Source organism: Anabrus simplex, chromosome 2, assembly GCF_040414725.1.
Source record: "Anabrus simplex isolate iqAnaSimp1 chromosome 2, ASM4041472v1, whole genome shotgun sequence".
Taxonomy (NCBI): Eukaryota; Metazoa; Arthropoda; class Insecta; order Orthoptera; family Tettigoniidae; genus Anabrus; species Anabrus simplex.
In genome coordinates this window covers 384550686-384573037 of record NC_090266.1, presented here as the reverse complement: position 1 = coordinate 384573037, position 22352 = coordinate 384550686, and the positions used below count along the sequence as shown (strand labels likewise).

The 22352-nt window shown below is 37.8% G+C and overlaps 1 protein-coding gene across 2 annotated transcripts in view; it reads left to right on the top strand.

Moving 5' to 3' along the window:
- The window catches only part of Fs (Follistatin), an 859985-nt gene extending 840402 nt beyond the window's left edge, over positions 1–19583 (top strand). For both annotated transcript variants that reach the window (XM_067140803.2, XM_067140804.2), the window contains one exon: positions 19091–19583. In XM_067140803.2, coding sequence (XP_066996904.1) covers positions 19091–19118 — 28 coding nt within the window. In that variant the 3' untranslated portion in view covers positions 19119–19583. The remainder of the gene's footprint in view (positions 1–19090) is intronic.
- The last annotated feature ends 2769 nt before the right edge of the window (positions 19584–22352 follow it).

The window sequence follows — 22352 nt, the reverse complement described above, 5'->3', positions numbered from 1 at the left end:
TTCCCCTTGGTTGGACGAAAAGAAAATACGCAGGATTTTCTTTTCCAGGCTTTACTCTTCCTGTGGTACATATTGTTTTAAATTGGCTGAGTTATAAATACCCTCGAAAGTGCCGTCCAATTTTACAATTTCATAAGCCCCGTTTCTCAATACAGTGCGGACACGGTAAGGACCTACGAATAGTGGACAGAACTTAGCGTAAATCCTTCTCTCAGGGTTGGAAGTAGCTGGTCTCCGTATTAAAATAAGGTCTCCAGGATTCAATGATCTTCTGAACTTCCTATTACGCTGGCGTCGTTATCTGAGGGCGGCTGCATGTCTTAACCTGGTCAGCGCGTCGTTGATCTTAACTTGCTGCGGCACAATAGCATTTGGTAGAGCTGGTAAAATTCTGTCCCAAGGTCGCTCTGGTTTTGACCCATGATGTAGGCTGAGAGGAATGTCATTAGTAGATTCATGCACAATAGAGTTTATAATTTTTTGCATTACTGGCAAGACCTCGATCCACTTCCAGTGATGTTCACTACAATAAATTCGACAGAATTTGGCGAGTTCTCTCATTATTCTTTCAGCAGGGTTAGCTTCCGGATGCCTAATAGAATTCATGATATGTCGAATGTTGAGTTCTTCCAAAGCCTGTTGGAATTCTACGGAAGTGAATTGCGTTCCGTGATCCGTCAGTAAGTATTCAGGCTTTCCCATTTCAGGGATGATGTTCTTTTTCAGCCTCCTTAAGATGTTACCAGCGTTAGCTTTCTGGATAGGCAATAGCATAGTATATTTGGAAAAGACATCCACAACTACAATGACATGTCTGTTCCCCCTGGTCGCCTTTGGCAAAGGGCCGTACAGATCGATTGCCATTATTTCCCCGGGCTTTTCCGGGATCAGCGGTTTGGGAAATTCCTTGAGGAGATAATTATTCGACTTGATCCGCTGGCATAAATCACAGGACCGCAAAATTCTCCTAATGTCCCGCCTAAGATATTCCCATGTAAACCTTTCCTTAATAAGGTTGAGAACTTTATCCGTACCAGCATGACCTGAAATTGAGTGACAATGCCATATGATAGCCTTCCTGATTTTAACAGGTGCATAAATCCTGCATTGCGTCTTGGCTAAGTCAATGTATTTCATAAGAATCCCATCCCGTAAACAGAAGTTTGAAGAAAGTCGTTGGAGACATGGGAATTCATCATCATCGGCGGGAATCGAACCTGATAAAAATCGAATTAATTCCCTACAATTGGCGTCTCTTCGTTGCATCTGGGCAAGGTAACGAAGTTTGCGAAGACATTCTTCGTCATCATCAGTCATTATGTTAACCTCGTGAACTTCAATAACTTCAGCAGGGTTGCGGCTGAGGGCATCTGCTAATGCATTCTTCCGGCCAGGCCTATGTATTAGTGTGAGGTCAAATTGTTGAATAAAAAGAGCCCATCGGGAAACTCTCTCATTCGTCATGTCAGATGACAGTATGAATGTCAGAGCTTTATGGTCTGTGTAAATCGTAATGGGATAGCCGTAGATGATTTTCTTCCAATACTGGAGAGAAAAAACCACAGCCAGAGCTTCGAGTTCAGTTATGGTATAAGACTTTTCGTGAGGTCGTAGTTTTCTACTTAGAAACGAGATGAAAAGTCTGTAATCGGGATCTTCAGGTCTCGCTTGATACAGCACTGCGCCTATTCCTACAGAGCTGGCATCACACTCTATGAAGAATGGAAGAGAAAAATCCGGATAAACTAGTTTAACAGAGTTTTTCAACATGTCCTTGGTGGCAAGGAAAGCTCGTTCACATTCTTCGGTCCACTTCCATCTATTATTCTTAAGTAGTAGTTGCTGAAGAGGAGCTACCGTCTCAGTGTAATCTGGACAGTGTTGAGAAAAGAACTGACAAAGTCCTAGGAACTGTCTCACGTTTCTAATGCGCTGAGGTCTAGGAAAGTCAATGATACTCTTAATCTTGGCAGGGTTGGGTTGAATTCCATCACCACTAATTACATGTCCTAAGAATAATACTGATGTTTGGAAAAGTTGACTTTTCTGGGCATTTATCTTGAAATTCTTCTTCTCCAATTCCTGCAGGACCAGATTGACATCTCTCACGTGCTCTTCGAAAGTTCTCGAGGCAATCAAAATGTCGTCAACATAAATCGTAGTTATGTCCTTTACATCATCTGATAAGTGTTTTTCCAAGGCTCTGATCAGAACAGCTCCCGAGTTTTTAATACCAAAGGGCATTTTGTTGAAAACATAGGTCCTATTTTCAAATAAGAAGCCTGTGAATAGTCTACTTTCAGCATCCAATTTTATGTGATAATATGAAGAAGTTCCGTCAAGGCAACTAAAGAAATTCATGCCGTGGAATCTTCTGATGATATCCCTAAGTAGTGGAGGACGGTCATATTCTAAGGTCAGTCGGTCATTTAGGACCCTCGCGTCAAGGCAAATTCTGATACTGCCGTTAGGCTTACGCACTATGGCCAATGGATTCAAGTACTTAGTTACGCAAGGCGAAATTATCCCATCATCTGTCATTTTATGAATTAAGTTACGAACTTCTTCTCGATATTTCTCGGGGACGGGATATGGTTTCTTCTGATAAGGAGACAAGTCATTTACATCAAGATGATATTCGTAGCCAGCTATCTCTCCAGGCTTGTCATCGAATACACATGCAAATTTTTGTAGAACGTCATTTTTAGCCTCCTCCAAATTTAATTTAATTTCCGGGTCTTCAACCACACTGGCTATTGACATTATATAGTCCGGACCTATGATGGAGTTCTCATTGAATAGGGACTCTGCATCGTCCTCACTTTGGTCACCCTTTCTACTTTCTGCTACGGCTGGCGCAACCTCGCTTACAGCGGGCTTAATAATGTCACCACCGGCTTCTTCGAAACGGGCTCCCTTCTCTTGAACTTCCAGGTCACTTCGTCCTACCAGCTGTAGTCCTACGGAATTATTGTTTAATCTTACGAGGTTGGCATCATAGTCAATGGTTCCTTTGTATTTGATCATAAAATCTGATCCAAGTATTAAGTTGAAGTTAAGACGTGATACTACCAAAAATATGTGTTCGAATGTCTGACTGTTAATTTCAAACTCTAAAAATGCCTGGGATTTACATTTAACAATTTTATCAGGAACTATCCCTCTTACTTTAATCTGAGCTGCAGGCAATAACAAAACATTGTTCTGATTTTTAAGCGAGTCTACAAGACTATCAGAAATTAAAGAAGCTTGCGCTCCAGAATCGATGAGCGTAATCACCTGTAGGTTGCCTGTGCGTACTGTTATGACAGGTAATGAACGTGTAATAATTGGCCTTAGTGTTTGTGCGTCTTCGAATAGTAATTCGGAATCGTCAATATGCCAGTAATTGATAACAGCAGTACAATAATTTGAAATCTCGTCCTCATCGTGTTCTGTAGTTAATCTCCCTATTGCGAGATCGGCGTTTTTTTTATAGCGCCTGTTGGTTCAGGATCAGGGGATCTTTGTTCTCTTGGTCCGAATTGACGTTGGTATTCCAGGGATGTAGCTCCAAGCTCATCAGGATTACGATTTCTCTCCCTTATGTATTCTCGTGTATCCTTCCATCTACTTTCAAGTTCTCGTCGTCTGGACTCACGATTTTCTTCAGGAGTGCTTTCGCGCTGTCTCCATAAATTCCTAGGTTGGTAAGGGTGTCTATCCTGATTCCTCTGACGTCTAAAATTCCGGAATCTGGTTGGGTTGGTAGGGCTTAATCTGCCTTCTTCACGTGTCCTGGGTTCCTCTCTCTCCGGCGGTTTTATTTCCGCAGAGTTCGTATTTATTTCTCGACTCCTGTTAGTTTTCGGACTAGATTGGGTATTAGCCGTATCTAACCTACGCAAAGTAGCGTCAAAATGCTCCAATGTTTTAATGTTGGCAGCGACTAGTATCTCTTGAACATGAGGCGGATATTGAAGTGTCAGGATCTGAATAAGTTCGATATCTGGCAAAGGTGGATCTAAAAACTGTAGCTTCTTTAATTGCATTAGGCAATAATCGGAATATCGGGAAGTATTGACTGAAGTATTGTATTTACTAGAGTAGAGTTGCATCTTGACAAGGTGCTGTCTTTCTGAATCCCAAAAGCGTTTAAGAAGTGCCTTTTTAAAGTCGTCATAGTTTTTAAAGTTGCTCTTAAAAGCTATGAACCATGATAAGGCTCGTCCTTCTAGAAGTTTGGATACTACTCTAAGTTTCCTATCGTCATCTACCCTATTCTCTTCCAGGTAATCGTCGACATTTAACAAAAATTCTCGAGCAGTATACTCGTCACGTCCTGAAAATTTGACTGGTTTGTCATCTGGTATTTTAATAAGGGTTGTTGTGCTGTGTACTTCCCTCGACGAATCAGGAATTGTGACGTCAGTCGTATGTTCTTTGAGTTTAATTTGATTCATTTCTTCAGACAAACTTTGAATTTTAGAATTAATTGAGGTGTCTAAATTTGTTATTTCATTTCTCAAGTCAGTTTTAATGACTTGTACGTCTTTACAGAAAGCAGCTATCTGGGTATGCGTGCTATCTAGCTGTCCTGTAATACGCTTGTCGAGTTCTCCTTGCGTGCTCTTAATTAATCCTATCTCGCTTCGTAATTTACCCACATCGTTCTTTAATGCATCCCGCAAGGTTTCCTGCACCTGAGCTAGCTTTACTTGAGTTTGTGAGATGTTACCATGGGATTCTTGAAATTCAGTCCATAAATCTTTGAGTTCAGTGGAAAATGCTTGAACGGAAGGAAGAACATTTCTAAGATCTTTGTCTAAAGACTTGACGACCTCTGTCTTTATTTCTTCCTTAATAGACTCTAAGTTTTCAACAAACTGATCCCGCATGTTTTTCAATGTGGCTTCGACTTGTGCACTAGAATCAGTAAGTTTCTTTTCGAGGCGAGTTCCAGCTTCACGGAATCGTTGCTCGATAAGGGCACTAGATTCAGTGAGCCTTTTATTGATGACTTTATCCGCTTCAGCAAACTTAGTGTCCAAGGTCCTGTCAATTTTAGAAGTTAAGTCTTCAACCTTACTATTTGACTCAGTTAACTGCGCCTGTAGTTGAGAATTAGAATCAACTATCTGTGACTGTAGTGCGGTTATTTGTGTGTTTATTTGAGCCTGCAATTGGGAATTAGACTCTACCATTTGCGTATTAATTCGATCTATTTGCGTGTTCATTTGTTGTTGAAGTTGAGTATTTTGAGTCTGCAACTGGTTATTAGACCTATCAATCTTGGCATTCTGATCGTTAATGCTAAGCCTGAGAGCTTCGATTGCTGCAAGTAAGTTATCCATGTTTCCGGAATATTCGAATAAGTCAAATACAACAAGTTCTTCGTGTTCGTAATAGTTGCAGTCGGATCCTGTGCTCACAATACAATTTATTATGACTTGAATCGAACCCTGAATGTTGCGATTATTATTGGCGCATCATCTATTATTATGGCACGGCTCCAAATCGAGCCCTACGCTGGGCGCCATCTATTATTATACTATCCTCTCTGTACCAGGAAAAGTTTTTGGGTAAAGGGCATGAGTAGGACCTCAGGGAGTGGAACTTGGTTTTGGAGCCGATACAGAGTAGGATAGACTCGCAGAGCGAATAATAGATGGTTAAAAAAATTTTTTCAAAACAATTTATTAATTCTTCACCCTGCAATATGATTATTGGACTCAAATCTGGCATTAAAAGTTTGAACGTAACCTTCCTGAATAAATATCACTGATTCCAAAGTCTTTCATATGTGAGAATATGAGGTATTGAATTTCCACCTAAAGTCTTTCCAAACCTAAGCACACACTTGTAATTGTAAGTTGATATGAGAAATTAAATTTCTGTTAAAAGTTTTCAGTTTTCAGTTTGTAAACCTTGATATATATATAGCACACTTGAAAAGCCTAAAGTCTTTCTGTGAGATATAAAAATGAAATTTGAAATTAAATTAATCACTTCTGAGAAATTATGAGAACTCTGAAATATTTGTTCACACGCGGCACTGAAGTTTCCACTGTTCAAAATTAATGAAAAAAATTTTAGTCAGTTTGTTACTACTCACTTACGGGAAGAAATGTTGCTACAAAATGTCGAAGGATGGACATCTGGAATGTTCCGTGGAGAATCAGGATCGGCGATGTTCCCTTAACACACCATGTTGACGTTCCCGATGAGGTGATGACGGCTGGAACTGGATCATGTAGAATTGCAGCTTGTTAGGGTGATTTTTCGCACACGAAAAATTCACTTAGTGCGAGTAGTTATCACTGATACTGTCATTTACTGTTGAACACTATTTATGGCGTAATTGAATTTCAAGACGTTAAATAAAGAATCACAGTCCTTCCTGTATGAAATACTATTTAAAATCGTTACTGAAACGTTCATAATTACACAGTTCACAATTGAAAAGGCAAATCATAGTCGATAATCACAGTCTTTGAACACAGTCATTAAGTCACTAAGGATTATTTTCTGCTTATCTTGTTATTATAACGTCATATTACCTCAGAAAAAGTTCTTAGTTTTCACTCAAATTACTACTGTAAGTCGTATACTGATGTGGCGTGAATAAAGAAATACAGTTCAATACTCGAAAAGAAATGAGTTCTGGTGATTCTACACATTAGTTTCTGTAGAAGTTCAATATCATTTGAAGTAACCTAAGTCTACACGTAATGACATATTCTGTGAACGTTAAATAGTTGATATTTGCACTTCAATAAGTTCACTCGTATTATATTCTTAAATGTCTTTAGGATTAGACTGTAGTCGCGACGCGATGTACTAAACACAGTGCGACGTCTTTTATAATTCTGTCGGCGATATAACTTCGTATTCCGGAAATGCGACGGCAAGTACTTTCACCGTGACTGCGCGAACATACTGTACGCGGGTCGGTCTCTCCTCTGTCTCACTCACACACAGCTGTATACTCGTCCTTGTACTGGCCTGCTTGCTGGCTGGCCTTGACATATATAGATACCAGCGCTGGGAGGGGTAGCATCTCTTGGCCATGTGACCGTGAGTGCGTAATATCTTTTAGAATTTAAATTATTATAACTCAACAACCATGGGATGAATTAATTCGAAATTCACAGGGATTAACTTTTATGACGTCCGCTACGATTCAGCGTTTGTCCCGTTGAAATTGGTTAAGGCGTTGAAAAGCTGACAAAAGAAAATTGTTTTCGAGAAATATCTCTAGGGGAGGTGAGCTTCGAGCGACAGGTGATGTCACTTGACTCCGCCTAGTGCACTCGTGGGTTCTGGCACTTACTGGAACATTCTTTACATAGATGTTCGTACGTCGGTCGGATCTTTTATGCTGGAATAACGTTTCTTTCGATTAATATGGACCAGGACCTAGGCTTTCCTGGTACAATATATATATACATATTAATTTAAACATGACCTATCAGTGATTAAATATACACATCTTATCAATTAATTTCATAGTTCAATAATTAAAAACATGCAGTGATCTCCCAAACATCACAACACTTGCATTACCACATGGCAGGTGCCACCCTCTTGGCTCAGCGGTAGTATTTCAGAGGGGAACGCTCAAAGCAAACGGGAAAACAAAATACTGTAGGGATGTTCCTGCCAGGTCCTTTAATATCAAAAAGGATGTAATACTCCCAACTTGCCTATTCCATAGCCACCTTTGTAAATCGATGAACTATAAAAATTGTACATTTTATCTTGTCAAAATAAGGACATGATATTGTGACTTTCTTTAACAAAAATGTCTAGTTTATAAGTGACACTATAAAAACATAACATGTAATTTTGCATTACGATGTTGCTGGTTTTATTATGTCAATGATTTTGGTAACATTGGGAAATTCTGTTTTTGCGTGCTCACACCCAGTGTTTGAGTTCGTGAATATTTTGCCATTGCAGGTGTTCTTGTATGTTTAATTATATCGTTTTATTGTGAGGAATGTGTATATGTGTTGGGGTTGTTTGCGCGTGTGTTCAGTATAGAAAACTCAGTGGAGAGCCTCTTGAAAACCACGTACCGATATGTTTCTCAATGTTTTTAATTTTTGGAGGGGGGATGGGTTACAGCACACAACTGATTTTCTGCACCAGCCGCCACTGAAAAACAACATAAACCAAATTTGCTCGTAACACAGTAACATACATATTTACAGTGGATCTGTAGCGATGTAACATGGCGGCGGCCGCAAATTTCCGGCTTCACTAGCACCAATGCTACGAGATACAGCCCTGCCAGTCTATTTACTATATGTCTGGGCTTAATACGGGAAAGGCCATCACACGAGACTCGGCACCCTAAAATTCGTAAATTGAGATAGATTTCACAGGATTTCGAGTGTTCAAACCCGGCCGCGTTCCTTATAACTGCAAACGAAATACTTAAACAAACTTGTACCAAAGCGTCAATCACAATGTAAGTTAACCCTCGAAGTGGCGGTCATTTATCCTGTAATGGCAGCGATATTTTACCGGTGTTGCAGACTCTTAGTATAAATTGTGTTAAAAATCGTTGACTTGTTATACATACATAAACAGCACACCCTTTTATCCTCAAAAGTACAAGGAATAAGATGATGATGATACTAAAGCTGTTATTTATCATCCACAAAGTGTAAGACCAAAAATATGTTGAATTTGTTTATATTATTTATTTTTGCAAAAGTTTTGCTATATATAAAATGTTTATATTTAGGTAAATTTAAAAAAATGACATATACAAAAGAAGCACCAGTTCATAGTAAATAGGTGCGTACCAGTATATAGTTCATAATAATATTCTTAGGTGGAAAAATTATACAACAATGTATACAACGATTGTATGCTGCCACTTGTAGGCCTACATTTCACTCACAGTCACTTGGGTGGGTCTTTCTTTTTACTCCCTGATTGTGAGGCCTCCAGAAGTGCACTAGTTTGTAACACCCCTGGTGAATACCACCATTACATCCTCGACACCAGAATGTAGACTTCTTCTCCTTCTTCTTCTTTACTTTCAAGCACACAACACATAGGCGATTGTTATTCTGTGGCAATATTTCGAGAGCATGAGAGGGGCCTCCTGCATGACCTGTTGGCCTCACAACTGGAATTGGGAACTGTTCATTTAGCAATCTCCTAACTATAGTGATCATGAAGTCTCGTCTTGCTAAAGGCTTATCAGTGTTCTTTATGTACAGGACGTATGTGTCAAATAATGTTATATCTAGAAGATTTGAAAAAAACTACTTCCAGTACCTTCTAGTGGGTCTGGAACAAGTGGCGTGGAAAATGCACTTACCTTTATTATATACACCTCCCATGAAGTTATTGTACTTATGAATCAGTAGCGGTTTCAACCCCTCATTTCCCTCAGTGTAACATCCCGTTGTAAGACAATAGACTGGTTTCCTTGTTTTCGTCTCTTTATAAGCAACCAGTAGAACGTCACCTTGCCTAAAGTAAACGGTTTGCCTAGGTTCAAGTTTTGTACCTAAAACAATCTGAGACAGTCCCTTTGAAGATTTATTCACTGTTCCTGTGAGGAAATGATTCAGTATTGCTGAGATTAGTGCATATCAATACTTCAGATTGATATCAGAAGGAAAACTGGCGACTAAATATAGCTGGCTCAGCTGAGACATTCGTGTGGCTGGCCGCTGAGTATGTAGCAGCTAGCAAAAGATAGCGGAATTATGACGCTACGTTGGCAACGATTTACACTAGATTAGTGTAAGATGTTATTATACAAAATATTTCATGATTATGGCCGAACATTTCTCCTTCAATTTATTCGTAATTAGCACATTTCGATGGATAATAATAAGATTATCGAAATAAAATAAAGAGCATGTCAAAACGCCTAATATCAGGCGTTGCCACTGGGCAAACGCATAAAACGCCTGATATCAGGTGCTTGCCACTTGGAGGGTTAAAGACACCATCCAAACTTATTCATCTACTGATGTCCTCCCACGCCATCTCTCCACTGACAGCTAGGAACATACCACCTTTTAGCATTCTACACATACCACTTAGTCGACCAGCTCGTCTTATTTCTCCTAAGTCTTCCCAGCTCAAACTTTGCAACATTTTTGTAACGCCAGTCTTTTGTCAGAAATCACCCAGAACAAATCGAGCTGCTTTTCTTTGGATTTTTTCCAGTTCCTGAATCAAGTAATCCTGGTAAGGGTACTATACACTGGAACAATATTCTAGTTGGGGTCTCACCAGAGACAAATATGCTCTCTCCTTTACATCCTTACTACAACCCCTAAATACTCTCATAACCATGTGCAGAAATCTGTACCCTTTATTTACAATCCCATTTATGTGATTACCCCAATGAAGATCTTTCCTTATATTAATACCTAGGTATTTACAATGATCCCCAAAGGGAACTTTCACCCCATCAACGCAGTAATTAAAACTGAGAGGACTTTTCCTATTTGTGTAACTCACAACCTGACTTTTATCCCCGTTTATCATCATACCATTGCCTACTGTCCATCTCACAACATAATCGAGGTCATTTTGCAGTTGCTCACAATCTTGTAACTTATTTATTACTCTGTACAGAATAACATCATCTGCAAAAAGCCTTATCTCTGATTTCACTTCTTTACACATATCATTGATGTATATAAGAAAACATAAAAGTCCAATAATACTGCCTTGAGGAATTCCTCTCTTAATTTTTACAGGGACAGCTAAAGCTTCACCTACTCTAATTCTCTGAGTTCTGTTTTCTAGAAACAGAGCCACCCATTCAGTCACTCTTTTGTCAAGTCCAATTGCACTCATTTTTGCCAGTAGTCTCCCATGATCTACCCTATGAAATGCCTTAGACAGGTCAATCGTGATACAGTCCAATTGACCTCCTGAATCCAGGATATCTGCTATATCTTGCTGGAATCCTACAAGTTGGGCTTCAGTGGAATAAGCTTTCCTAAACCCAAACTGCCTTCTATCAAACCAGTTATTAATTTTGCAAACATGTCTTATATAATCAGAAAGAATGCTTTCCCAAAGCTTACATACAATCCATGTCAAACTGACTGGCCTGTAATTTTCAGCTTTATGTCTATCACCCTTTCCTTTATATACAGGGGCTACTATAGCAACTCTCAATTCATTTGGTGGAGTTCCTTCGTGCAAACAATAATCAAACAAGTACTTCAGATATGGTACTATATTCCAACCCATTGTCTTCAGTATATCCCCTGAAACCTTATCAATTCCAGCTGCTTTTCTAGTTTTCAAATTTTGTATCTTACTGGAAATGTCTTTGCTGTCATAGGTAAATTTTAATACTTCTTTAGTATTAGTCACCTCCTCTATCTGGACATTATCCTTGTAACCAACAATCTTTACATACTGCTGACTGAATACTTCTGCCTTTTGAAGATCCTTGCATACACACTCCCCTTGTTCATTAATGATTCCTGGAATGTCCTTTTTGGAACCTGTTTCTGCCTTAAAGTACCTATACATACTCTTCCATTTTTCACTAAAATTAGTGTGGCCACCAATTATGCTTGCCATCATGTTATCCTTAGCTGACTTCTTTGCCAGATTCAATTTCCTAGTAAGTTCCTTCAATTTCTCCTTACTTTTACAGCCATTTCTAACTCTATTTCTTTCCAACGTGCACCTCCTTCTTAGTCTCTTTACTTCTCTGTTATAATATAGTGGAACTTTACCATTCCTTACCACCTTTAAAGGTACAAGCCTATTTTCACATTCCTCAACAATTGCTTTAAACCCATCCCAGAGTCTGTTTACATTTTTATTTACCGTTTTCCACCAATCATAGTTACTTATTAAAAACTCCCTCATGCCTGTTTTATCAGCCATATGATACTACCTAACAGTCCTAATGTTAATCTCTTCCTTTCTTTCACATTTACTTTTAATTACAGTACCACAAAAACAGCTTCCTGATCACTAATACCATCTATTGCTTCGGTTTCTCTATAGAGCTCATCTGGTTTTACCAGCACCACATCCAAAATATTCTTCCCTCTAGTTGGTTCCATCACTTTCTCTATCAGGTATTATTACACAGTTATTATTACACTTTCCTCACTTACTTTTTGTTGAAATCTACCCTCTTGCCTTTATTGACATTCATAAGGAGCATAGAGATGATTTTGAGAGGTATTTCATCTTTTTGGGGGTTGGCAATCATGAATTTGTTGTGTTTTTGTTTGAAGTAGTTACTTAGATAACCTGTATCACTCTGGAACCTGGCCTTCTGGACATCTATATAGTTTGTCCTTGTTTTGTTGTTGGTGAAGCACTGTTATGTTATGTTATGTTATGTTATGTTATGTTATGTTATGTTATGTTATGTTATGTTATGTTATGTTATGTTATGTTATGTTATGTTATGTTATGTTATGTTATGTTATGTTATGTTATGTTATGTTATGTTATGTTATGTTATGTTATGTTATGTTATGTTATGTTATGTTATGTTATGTTATGTTATGTTATGTTATGTTATGTTATGTTATGTTATGTTATGTTATGTTATGTTATGTTATGTTATGTTATGTTATGTTATGTTATGTTATGTTATGTTATGTTATGTTATGTTATGTTATGTTATGTTATGTTATGTTATGTTATGTTATGTTATGTTATGTTATGTTATGTTATGTTATGTTATGTTATGTTATGTTATGTTATGTTATGTTATGTTATGTTATGTTATGTTATGTTATGTTATGTTATGTTATGTTATGTTATGTTATGTTATGTTATGTTATGTTATGTTATGTTATGTTATGTTATGTTATGTTATGTTATGTTATGTTATGTTATGTTATGTTATGTTATGTTATGTTATGTTATGTTATGTTATGTTATGTTATGTTATGTTATGTTATGTTATGTTATGTTATGTTATGTTATGTTATGTTATGTTATGTTATGTTATGTTATGTTATGTTATGTTATGTTATGTTATGTTATGTTATGTTATGTTATGTTATGTTATGTTATGTTATGTTATGTTATGTTATGTTATGTTATGTTATGTTATGTTATGTTATGTTATGTTATGTTATGTTATGTTATGTTATGTTATGTTATGTTATGTTATGTTATGTTATGTTATGTTATGTTATGTTATGTTATGTTATGTTATGTTATGTTATGTTATGTTATGTTATGTTATGTTATGTTATGTTATGTTATGTTATGTTATGTTATGTTATGTTATGTTATGGTCCTGGCTTACAAGACTAGAGTTGGCTGCTTTGATCAACAATAGATCATTAGTAGGTTGTCAGAAGATATGTTTATGTGTAATACAGTGGCCAGGTATTGTTTTGGAAGACTTCAGATCATAACCAATGCAAAATAAGTATAAATAAATAATACAATATTGCCCCTTTGTAAACACCTTTATATACCTGCATGCGAAAGTGCAGAATGATGGAATGTGGAAATAAAAGCATCTGTAAATCTCAGATTTCTTGATATATTGGCAATTAGAATAATGTAGTAATTTTTACGACCACCATGCTTTCTTGGAAGAGCAGTTTCATTCCTTTTATATATTCCCTGAGTTCGATTCTTACTATTACTGGCATTTACAAACGCAGTTATGAACCATAAAGGGATCTGGGATGACTTTGATCGAGAGTTGTAGCTTTCTTGGAAGTAATGGGCTTGCTAAAGAACATTCAGGCTTGTCGAGAATCAGTGAAATATGATTCAAGGACGTTGTGATATGAGCATTGTTCTAGGTCGTGGGTTACAAGACTAGAGTTGGATGACCAGACACACTGATTCAACTAAGGCTTGATATTTATATATCTTTTATGTTTTTTGTTATAATTATATTTCTTCCATTACAAGCTAGCAGGAGAACTCTGTAGAGCTATAGAAGAAATAAAGGTGTAGCCTACTTATAACTTGAAATGGGCTTTCTAACTTAATATTTACTTTATACGGACTTATTCAATAAAAATTTTGTCTTTTATAAGTAATGTATCCTTTTATACATAATAACATTTTTATAATCACTTAGTATCCAATTACCCTAGAAACAGTAACTGATTATTTATGTAACCACTATTTCCTTTTGTAGGTTACCGGCTGGGTACTTGAATGGATAGTGGTCACTCAAGTAACCACACATAATTTGATGATTTTTTGCCCAGAAATACTTGAGTGGACTAAAAATAGGTAACGACACTCGGAATTCGTTATTGTGGAAGCTATAAAATTAAAAAGAAACAAAAAGTTGAAAAAATAGCTTTGCGCCTTGAAAGGTAAAAGCTCCAACTTATTTGCGCTTATTTATCTACTAATATCTTCCACGCCATTTTTCCACTCACAGCTTGGAATATCCTGCTTTTAGTCGAACAGCTCGTCTCCTTATGCCCAGTTCTTCCCAGCTCTAAGTTTGCAACATTTTCATAATACTACCGTACTCTTTAATCGGAAATCACCCACAAAAAGTCATGCTGCTTTCCTTTGCACTTATGATAAACCATAGAATGTATTTTTGTTGTTAATAATATTTTATCATACTTCTTTTCTTGAACTCACTAAAATGTAAATAATCAAATTACAGTAAGTTCTTCAATGTTACAGTAAGACGGCCAATCAAAGTGCTCCAACGTCGTAGCACATTTACCTTAAAAAGCAGCAGTAAGGTTGTTATCATTCATTTTTAATAATCTTAAGCCCACAAAAATATTTTTTACAATGCCTAAAGCAGTGTAGACTACATCAAGTGTCTGAACGGATACACGACATTTCAGACACAACTCTATTAGTCAAAGTTCATCTTCCCAGAACTCGAATAAGACTAGGCCCTCTCTTTCTTGTCAGGAATAAGCACTTCTTTTAGTCTTTGTCAGGTGTGATCTTGCGTGAGTTTAATCAGCTCGCATCAGTGAAAATACTCCATCTTTCTAGCAATTGCTTCACTTTCTGGTCGGAAACTCCTATACTCGGTCCAGATCAAAACTTTTACTTGACGTTTGACGCTATGTTGGAAAAAGGAGCAATTCTATTGACTCAGACGACCCTCTGTTGTCGATTACGTTTATTGTTTACAGCACGTGACTTTATTTATGCTGCTGTTTGTGCTGCTGGCGCCTTAAAAGTAGAAAAGATCATAATATGAAGATAACGTTGGAATTCAAGAGGACAAATTGGGGCAAATATTAGTTTATAGGAATTTCGAATTTCCAATTTCTTTACAATCATTTAAGAAAAGGCTAGGAAAACAACAGATAGGGAATCTGCCACCTGGGCGACTGCCCTAAATGCAGATCAGAATTGATTGATTGATTGATTGATTGATTGATTGATTGATTGATTGATTGATTGATTGATTGATTGATTGATTGATTGATTGATTGATTGATTGATTGATTGATTGATTGATTGAAATAACCAGTAAGCCTTAAAGGGTTAAAATAATAAATATAATATGAAGACAAAGCTGGAATTCAAGAGGACAAATTTGGGCAAATATTAATTTAAAGGAAGAGGAATTATGAAATGGAATAATTTATCTGTGAAAATATTCAATAAATTTCCAAGGTATTTGAAATCATTTACAAAAATGTACAGTTTGCTTTACGTTGCACCAACACAGAAAGGTCCCATGATTCTTTATCAGTCCATCCAGTGATATCCAGGTCTTCTTATGAATGTCTTTGTGGAAGAAGCAGGTACTTTTGATTGTCATTCCTTTACTGAAGGCGAAGTCAATCAATTTCCATCAATTTTCATTTGTTTCTAGATGTTTGCTATGAAGACCTGCAACAGGCTGGGGGCCTCTTTGCCTACTTTAGCATTACTATCCCCGAGGACAATTTTTTTAACATCATACTTTGGTAAAGTGCTCCAACTTTTCATAAAATACGGTGTTTCTTTATATTGTTCAGTTGAGTCCCCAGTGGGTGCATGTACACTGATTAATGAGATTTTAGAAAAAGTCCCTCTCAGTCTTAAACAACGTATTCTGGGGTTTACTGTCTCATATTCCATCATGCTATGACTGATTGACTTCTTCACCATAAATTCTATTCCTAGTCTATGTTTTTTCCCCTACTGTTGATCAATAGATATTGTTGTAGTTCTACCAGCTCTGTTTCCTTCCATCTTATCTCCTGCAGTACTATTTTCTCCACACTCTACTTCAACAGCTCTTCCTCCAATTTTTTGCTGGCTCCATCCTGAAATATACTTCTCACATTCTATGTTCCCCCAGTACCAAAACATTTTCCACTTAACATGCACACATAATCATAGGTTTAAGACTGTCTGGTTCTCTCTGTGATTAGGTTTTTGAACAATATGCTTTTTACATTGTGGTGGGGATAGCCTGACACCCAACCTCCAATCTAGAGGACCAGGGTATCCCATTTAGTCTGAATTGACTAATTTAACCTGTCCAGTTTTGGAGACCCTATCAGAAACTAAGCAACCACCAGCATAGCTCTCAGAACCATTTGACCACACAACCAGGGGTACCAATGTGGGGGGGGGGAGTTGCCCAACAATCACCAACTGTTATTACACATTAAGCCTAGAGTATAATGCCTATAGTGTTGACCCTGTACACCTCAGACCAAGCAAAGTAGCTTTGGCTAACAGTGGCTTCACAGCTTTGCACTCAGGATGCAGTAGACTGCTTCCATTGTTGGCTGTCCTGATGATGGTTTTTCATGGTTTTATATTCTCCTCAGTAAGGCAAATGCCAGGACAGTTCCTATTAAAGGTGAGGGCCACTCCCCCTCGCCTTCTCTGCACCTCAAATCACTACAACACATCTCCCAGCCTGAGATAGAGCATCACCTCTAGGAGGCACCTGCCATACCCCAGCAGGATATGGAATGGAAACATTTTAGAAACAAGAAAAGTAAACTCGTGTCCTCACCCTGAGGTGGTGCAGCTCTTTTCAAGCACACCCCCAATTGAGGTGAGCTGCATGTCCATATACCAGCCCTCCTGCCATTCTTAAATCTCTGGCAGTACCAGGAATTGAACCCGGGCCAACAAGGATGGCAGCTAATAATGCTAACCGTTACACTACGGAGGTGGACATTTTAGTAATAGTAATACACGTCACTACAATAAGATTGGCTTGGCCTCCCTCCCTGGTAAACCATTGGACACAATTGTGACAACCAGTGTAGCCAAGGCAAAAAGTACAGCTGATCACTGAAGATGACAATATGCTGTTCATTGGCCTTGCATGATATTCCTGATGCAAGACTAGGTTTACACATCGATGTTGTGGGATCAATTAAGTTCTTGCTACAAGGACACAGGCTTGTAAGCCAACAGCACGCAAACGATTACTAATTGTTTGTTGTGTAACACAGTGGTGGTTCAGTTGTTGGAATATACAATGATGTGGATCAGGGCCCCTCAGGATCATCTGAATGTCATAACTGTCCATGGATGCCCAAGATTGGTGTAAAATGATGGTAAAGTTTGTCTTGTGAACAAAGATTCTCATTGCATGCAGTAATCTTAATTCAGTTCAAGTTTTCATTGCCAATCAAAGTCGAGTTCAGATGGGAATGCATTTCAGAATTTGCTCACCTGCAGCCTGTACTCAGTCCTACATGATGATACCAGTAATATAGATAATTGGTAAAATTTTATTGCCTGTGTTTCTCCTGTCTTCAGAATCCATACTAAAATATCCTACTTCGTCGCCATAAGACCTATCTGTGTCGGTGCGACGTAAAGCCCATAGCAAAAAAAAAAAAAAAAAAATCCTACTTGCAAGATGGGCTTGTTTGTATTGAATTCAAAGATATGGAAGATTGCTGTATAGGTAGCTACACACACTATATTAGTTTTACCACACCCAGGAAACTGGAGATGATTTAGGAAGATGATGATGACTATTAGTTTCAGGACAATTTGATATTTTTATGGCCCTCCCCTAGTGATTGGTTGTGGACAAACCAGCTCTAGTATGCAGCTTAGTTAACTTGCAGTCTATGAAGTGAAGTGATCACCTGCCAAACATGGCTTGATGACAGAGAAAAGCACAATATCAACTATTACTGTAGTGTGAGATGGCTCAGATAGTCTGTCTGTCTCGAAAGTGGGTATCTCTAGGTACTGTAGTTACGGTACATATACAGGTCAGAATACATCTACAGTACATCCATGGACAGTTAAGAAACAGTGTGGGCAATTTTTTGTGATGCAACATTACCATTTTCTTTCAATTTCCTTATCCATCATGGAGAAGTTTTGAAATGAAGAGTGTTATTTGGATCCAATTCGTTTGTTTTGTTTATTACCTACATTCTAAATATCCAGTCATGAATATCCATTCTGGATTTCTTTGAAAAGTTGTAACACTTCTCCATTTACACTAGGGAAAATAGAAATTGGAATACTGAACCATAAAACAGTATGACCTCAAGCCCCAAGTATGCATGATGGAGGGGTGTGAGGCAGCAATGTAGTGATAACATTTTCAGGAACCCCCATGCACATGTGTGAACACAAGTCAGAATAGGATATGCCCACCCTAAGCTGCAATACACTGTTTAATCCTGCGCTGTATGAAGTCAGTATGGCTCTCAATTACATTAATGGAATTGCAGCCCATTCCTGCTTCACTGTGAGAGTTTCTTTGTCCACAGTTTGGAGTTTAGCTTACGGTTTACACTACTGGACCTCAATGGTAATCTTATTTGTAAGGCAAGCACTGATTTCAGATGAAAAAATAAAACTTGTCCTTTGCATATGAGGTACTTAAGGTCAATCATGTAACTGTCTGCAGCTATTTAGAATCTGGTGTTAGAGAACTGTACTGGTACTTAATAACTTGGAGGCATTGGTTTGTTGGTTGATGAAGACCTTTTAAAGAATTGGCTATGCTAAAAGAAGATTCCTAGGTTTGCTCTGAGTCTCTTTATTATCAAGAATACATATAGGAGATCATTTATTGTCCCATTCCATTTCCCTACATCCCCTGATATATGTCCCCCATTGTTATTCTGACTTTATTGTTAATGAAAACTAATAATTTCCCTTTTTTTTTTTTTTTTTTTTGCTGCAATTTCAGGTATGTTTCTGTCCACCATTCTGGATGAAGGCCAAGGAAATTTGAGTCATCTGCATTAACATTGGCTCCCTTTGTATTACAGCCCTATGTATCAGTGTTACCGCATTCCATGTTAGGCTAAAGGAAAGACCTCCCCATCATGTAAACATGTTCAGTGTCTTGTGTGCGTACTGAGTGTTTCAGAGTCTACATGTTCAAGAGATATAGCTACAAAACATTTTATAGACCATGAGGGCAAAGTGTAACTAATATGTAGAAAAGTCTGTAATATATATGTCAATAATATTCATGAGGTCAGGTAGAGAAAAGTGCTTCTAGAGAATTAGTAAGAGAGGAAACCTGTAATTCCAAGCATTCAGGACTAGGGCCAAATAAAGAGACGATTGATAATAATTCATTACTAAGTCAGGGTACAATACAATGTGTGTGAGAGAGAAAAAGGAAGCTTATTTTAGAGTTGTATGACTACTTTAATTCACTGACACTCACAGATTTTAATGTATGGTATATCCAATGTAAGAGTTTCATTGTTCATTTTATGAAAATAAAAAAATCTTGGTATTTTTAATAAGTTCACTTAGAAGAATAAAAATCCACCAGAACTCCTTTCCTTCTCAAAAACATGTGTAATGTCAGTAATTTACAACAGATATCTGACAAAGAAAGACTTCCCAGTGATGTTAATGAGGGAATGTTATGTCCCTTCTTTCTAAAATGTTATTCATTTTCACCAGCAATTTCATCCATGGTGATGAAAAGTTAAAAATGTTGGGTACCAGATAAATTTATTAAAACCTTCCCATTTGAGCAAACAATTTTTTTCTTGTATTAATCTCTTCTCAAATATATGAAACTGTGGGCTAAAATGTAAATATGCATAAGGGAAATGAAAAAAAAAAAAAGTTTTTTCTGAAAACATTCATGCCACCATGGTTCCACTTACAAGGGACACCTTTGACCTCGAATGCTCGGAACCATACGCAACCATGCTTAGAATGACAAGCAATCATAAACAAAACAGTGGTGTGTGTCATTTCCATGCAAAACGTTGCATTCTACCTCAAGTAACATTTTAATAGAGGGAAACAAAGAACGGTAACAAGATACCAGTACCATAGGAAGAAAATTATATGTAATTTAATGGTGTCAGTGTATCATTACATTTTCAATCAGCAGCGCCAAAAACTCTCTGCTTAAAGTACTTATAATAGCGCAAAACACACATATACAGCAGTGCCACACACCTGAAAGTGTTTATATTAGTCCTCAAAGTGCAGATGCAGCATTTCGATGAAGTGGTTAAAACAAAGTGGGAGAGAACAATGTGCACACCTTACTAAAGCCATGTCCGACTCGTTGGCTGAATGGTCAGCGTACTGGCCTTCGGTTCAAAGGGTCCCGGGTTCGATTCCCGGCCGGGTCGGGGATTTTAACCTTCATTGGTTAATTCCAATGGCCCAGGGGCTGGGTGTTTGTGCTGTCCCCAACATCCCTGCAACTCACACACCACACACAACACTATCCTCCACCACAATAACACGCAGGTCCCTACACATGGCAGATGCCGCCCACCCTCATCGGAGGGTTTGCCTTACAAGGGCTGCACTCGGCTAGAAATAGCCACACGAAATTATTACTAAAGCCATGTTATCACATTCCAAATCACTTTTGCATTCACGCAGTCCAATATCAAAAGCCACACTAATTACATTTTCAAATGATGATGTTGGTATGTCAATGTAATAACCTGCATTTTGCAACATAGGCTTATATGTAGGTGCAGCAAATTGATTGTAAATCACAGAGTGAAGTTTCATGATGAAATAATGATCATGTACCTTCATTTGTGGTTTGGCACCTTGTAGTCTTACAAAATCAGTAATCCTTCTGATATAGAGTTTATATTGCTGAAAGAAGTAAACATCAAGGGATTGGCAATATTTTGTTGTTTTCGGTGGCAATATCTTCAGCGTAACATTTTTGTTTGGAAAACTTGTATCTAGAAGGGTATTATCTGTATGAGCTGCCCAGAAATCATAAAACAATAGGGTCTTTTCATTTGTTACATGTTCGCCAAGGACTGAAATTAGAAAACGTTTCATGTGTTCTTTAGTCATTTTTCCACTTTTGCTTGCCTCCACATGAATGTTTTGTGGACAGGTTGTTGCAAGTTGTTTAAAATATTTGGACCAAAAGTGCCTTGTGTCTCTTGAAAACAGATGTACAACTTGTTTGCTAGTTTGCCTGCCATTGATAAAGCCACATCAATTGTGTAGCTGTGGGTAGAGCTATATACAGACTGCAACACACTACCTGTAGTTTTCACTCCTCTGTAGGACAGTGTTGATGCTGAAGACATTTCATACTGGAACTGACTCTGATCACTGTTCCAAACATTACCTTTCTCCACACCCTCCTGTATAATAAACATGTTCACTTCTTCCACAAACTGTTGTGCCTTCTGACGTATAATATTATCGTCTTCCATGTCCTTACGCATGACAAATGTAGTAATATGCCTGGATGAAATGCATATTCAGCCTTGAGATGGTTGATAAAGGAAATGGAAGCTTTGAAATTGACCAAGCCAACCAGTTTAGCCCATTCTAGTGCCCACATCTGCAGATGCCAATAGTGAACTTTAGATCCATACCTCCTTGCACCATCAAATTGTGATATTACATACTCTTTTATAGTTTGTAATTGCCACAGTCTGTTTCCTTTGAAACGAGCACCTGCTCCCTGTTTCCTAGACACATAATTTAGAATTAATGTGCAATTTGATTTACTTTTGATGCACTTGTAGCGCTTCATTAGTTTGCTGTAGGAATTGAAGCCACGATTGTAATAGTCCTCATAAATGTTCTCTAGTACGCTGTCATCAATACCTTTTAATACTCTGGACCTCATCTTTTCGGGTGGAGAGAGTTCGTACTCACTTTGACTTAACTGTTCCTGTTGCTCTGGAGATGAATGTCATGTACTGCTTGAAGAGTCACCTTCAGGTTCAGGTTCCTCCTGTCCTTCAAAATTCGTATATCTATCCAGCATAACGTCATGTATTTCTGTGTCAGTGCCATTATATTTCTGAATTATTATGTTACATAATATATCCGCGAACTCCATATCCTTGGCCCCAATGTCATTTCCATATTCAGCACGTCGCAAGTTGGTCCCTAACATTTGGACCACATGCGTAGGATTAATTCTCTTCATGATATCACTGCACTGTACACAGTTTACATAGTAACTCGCTTGCAAA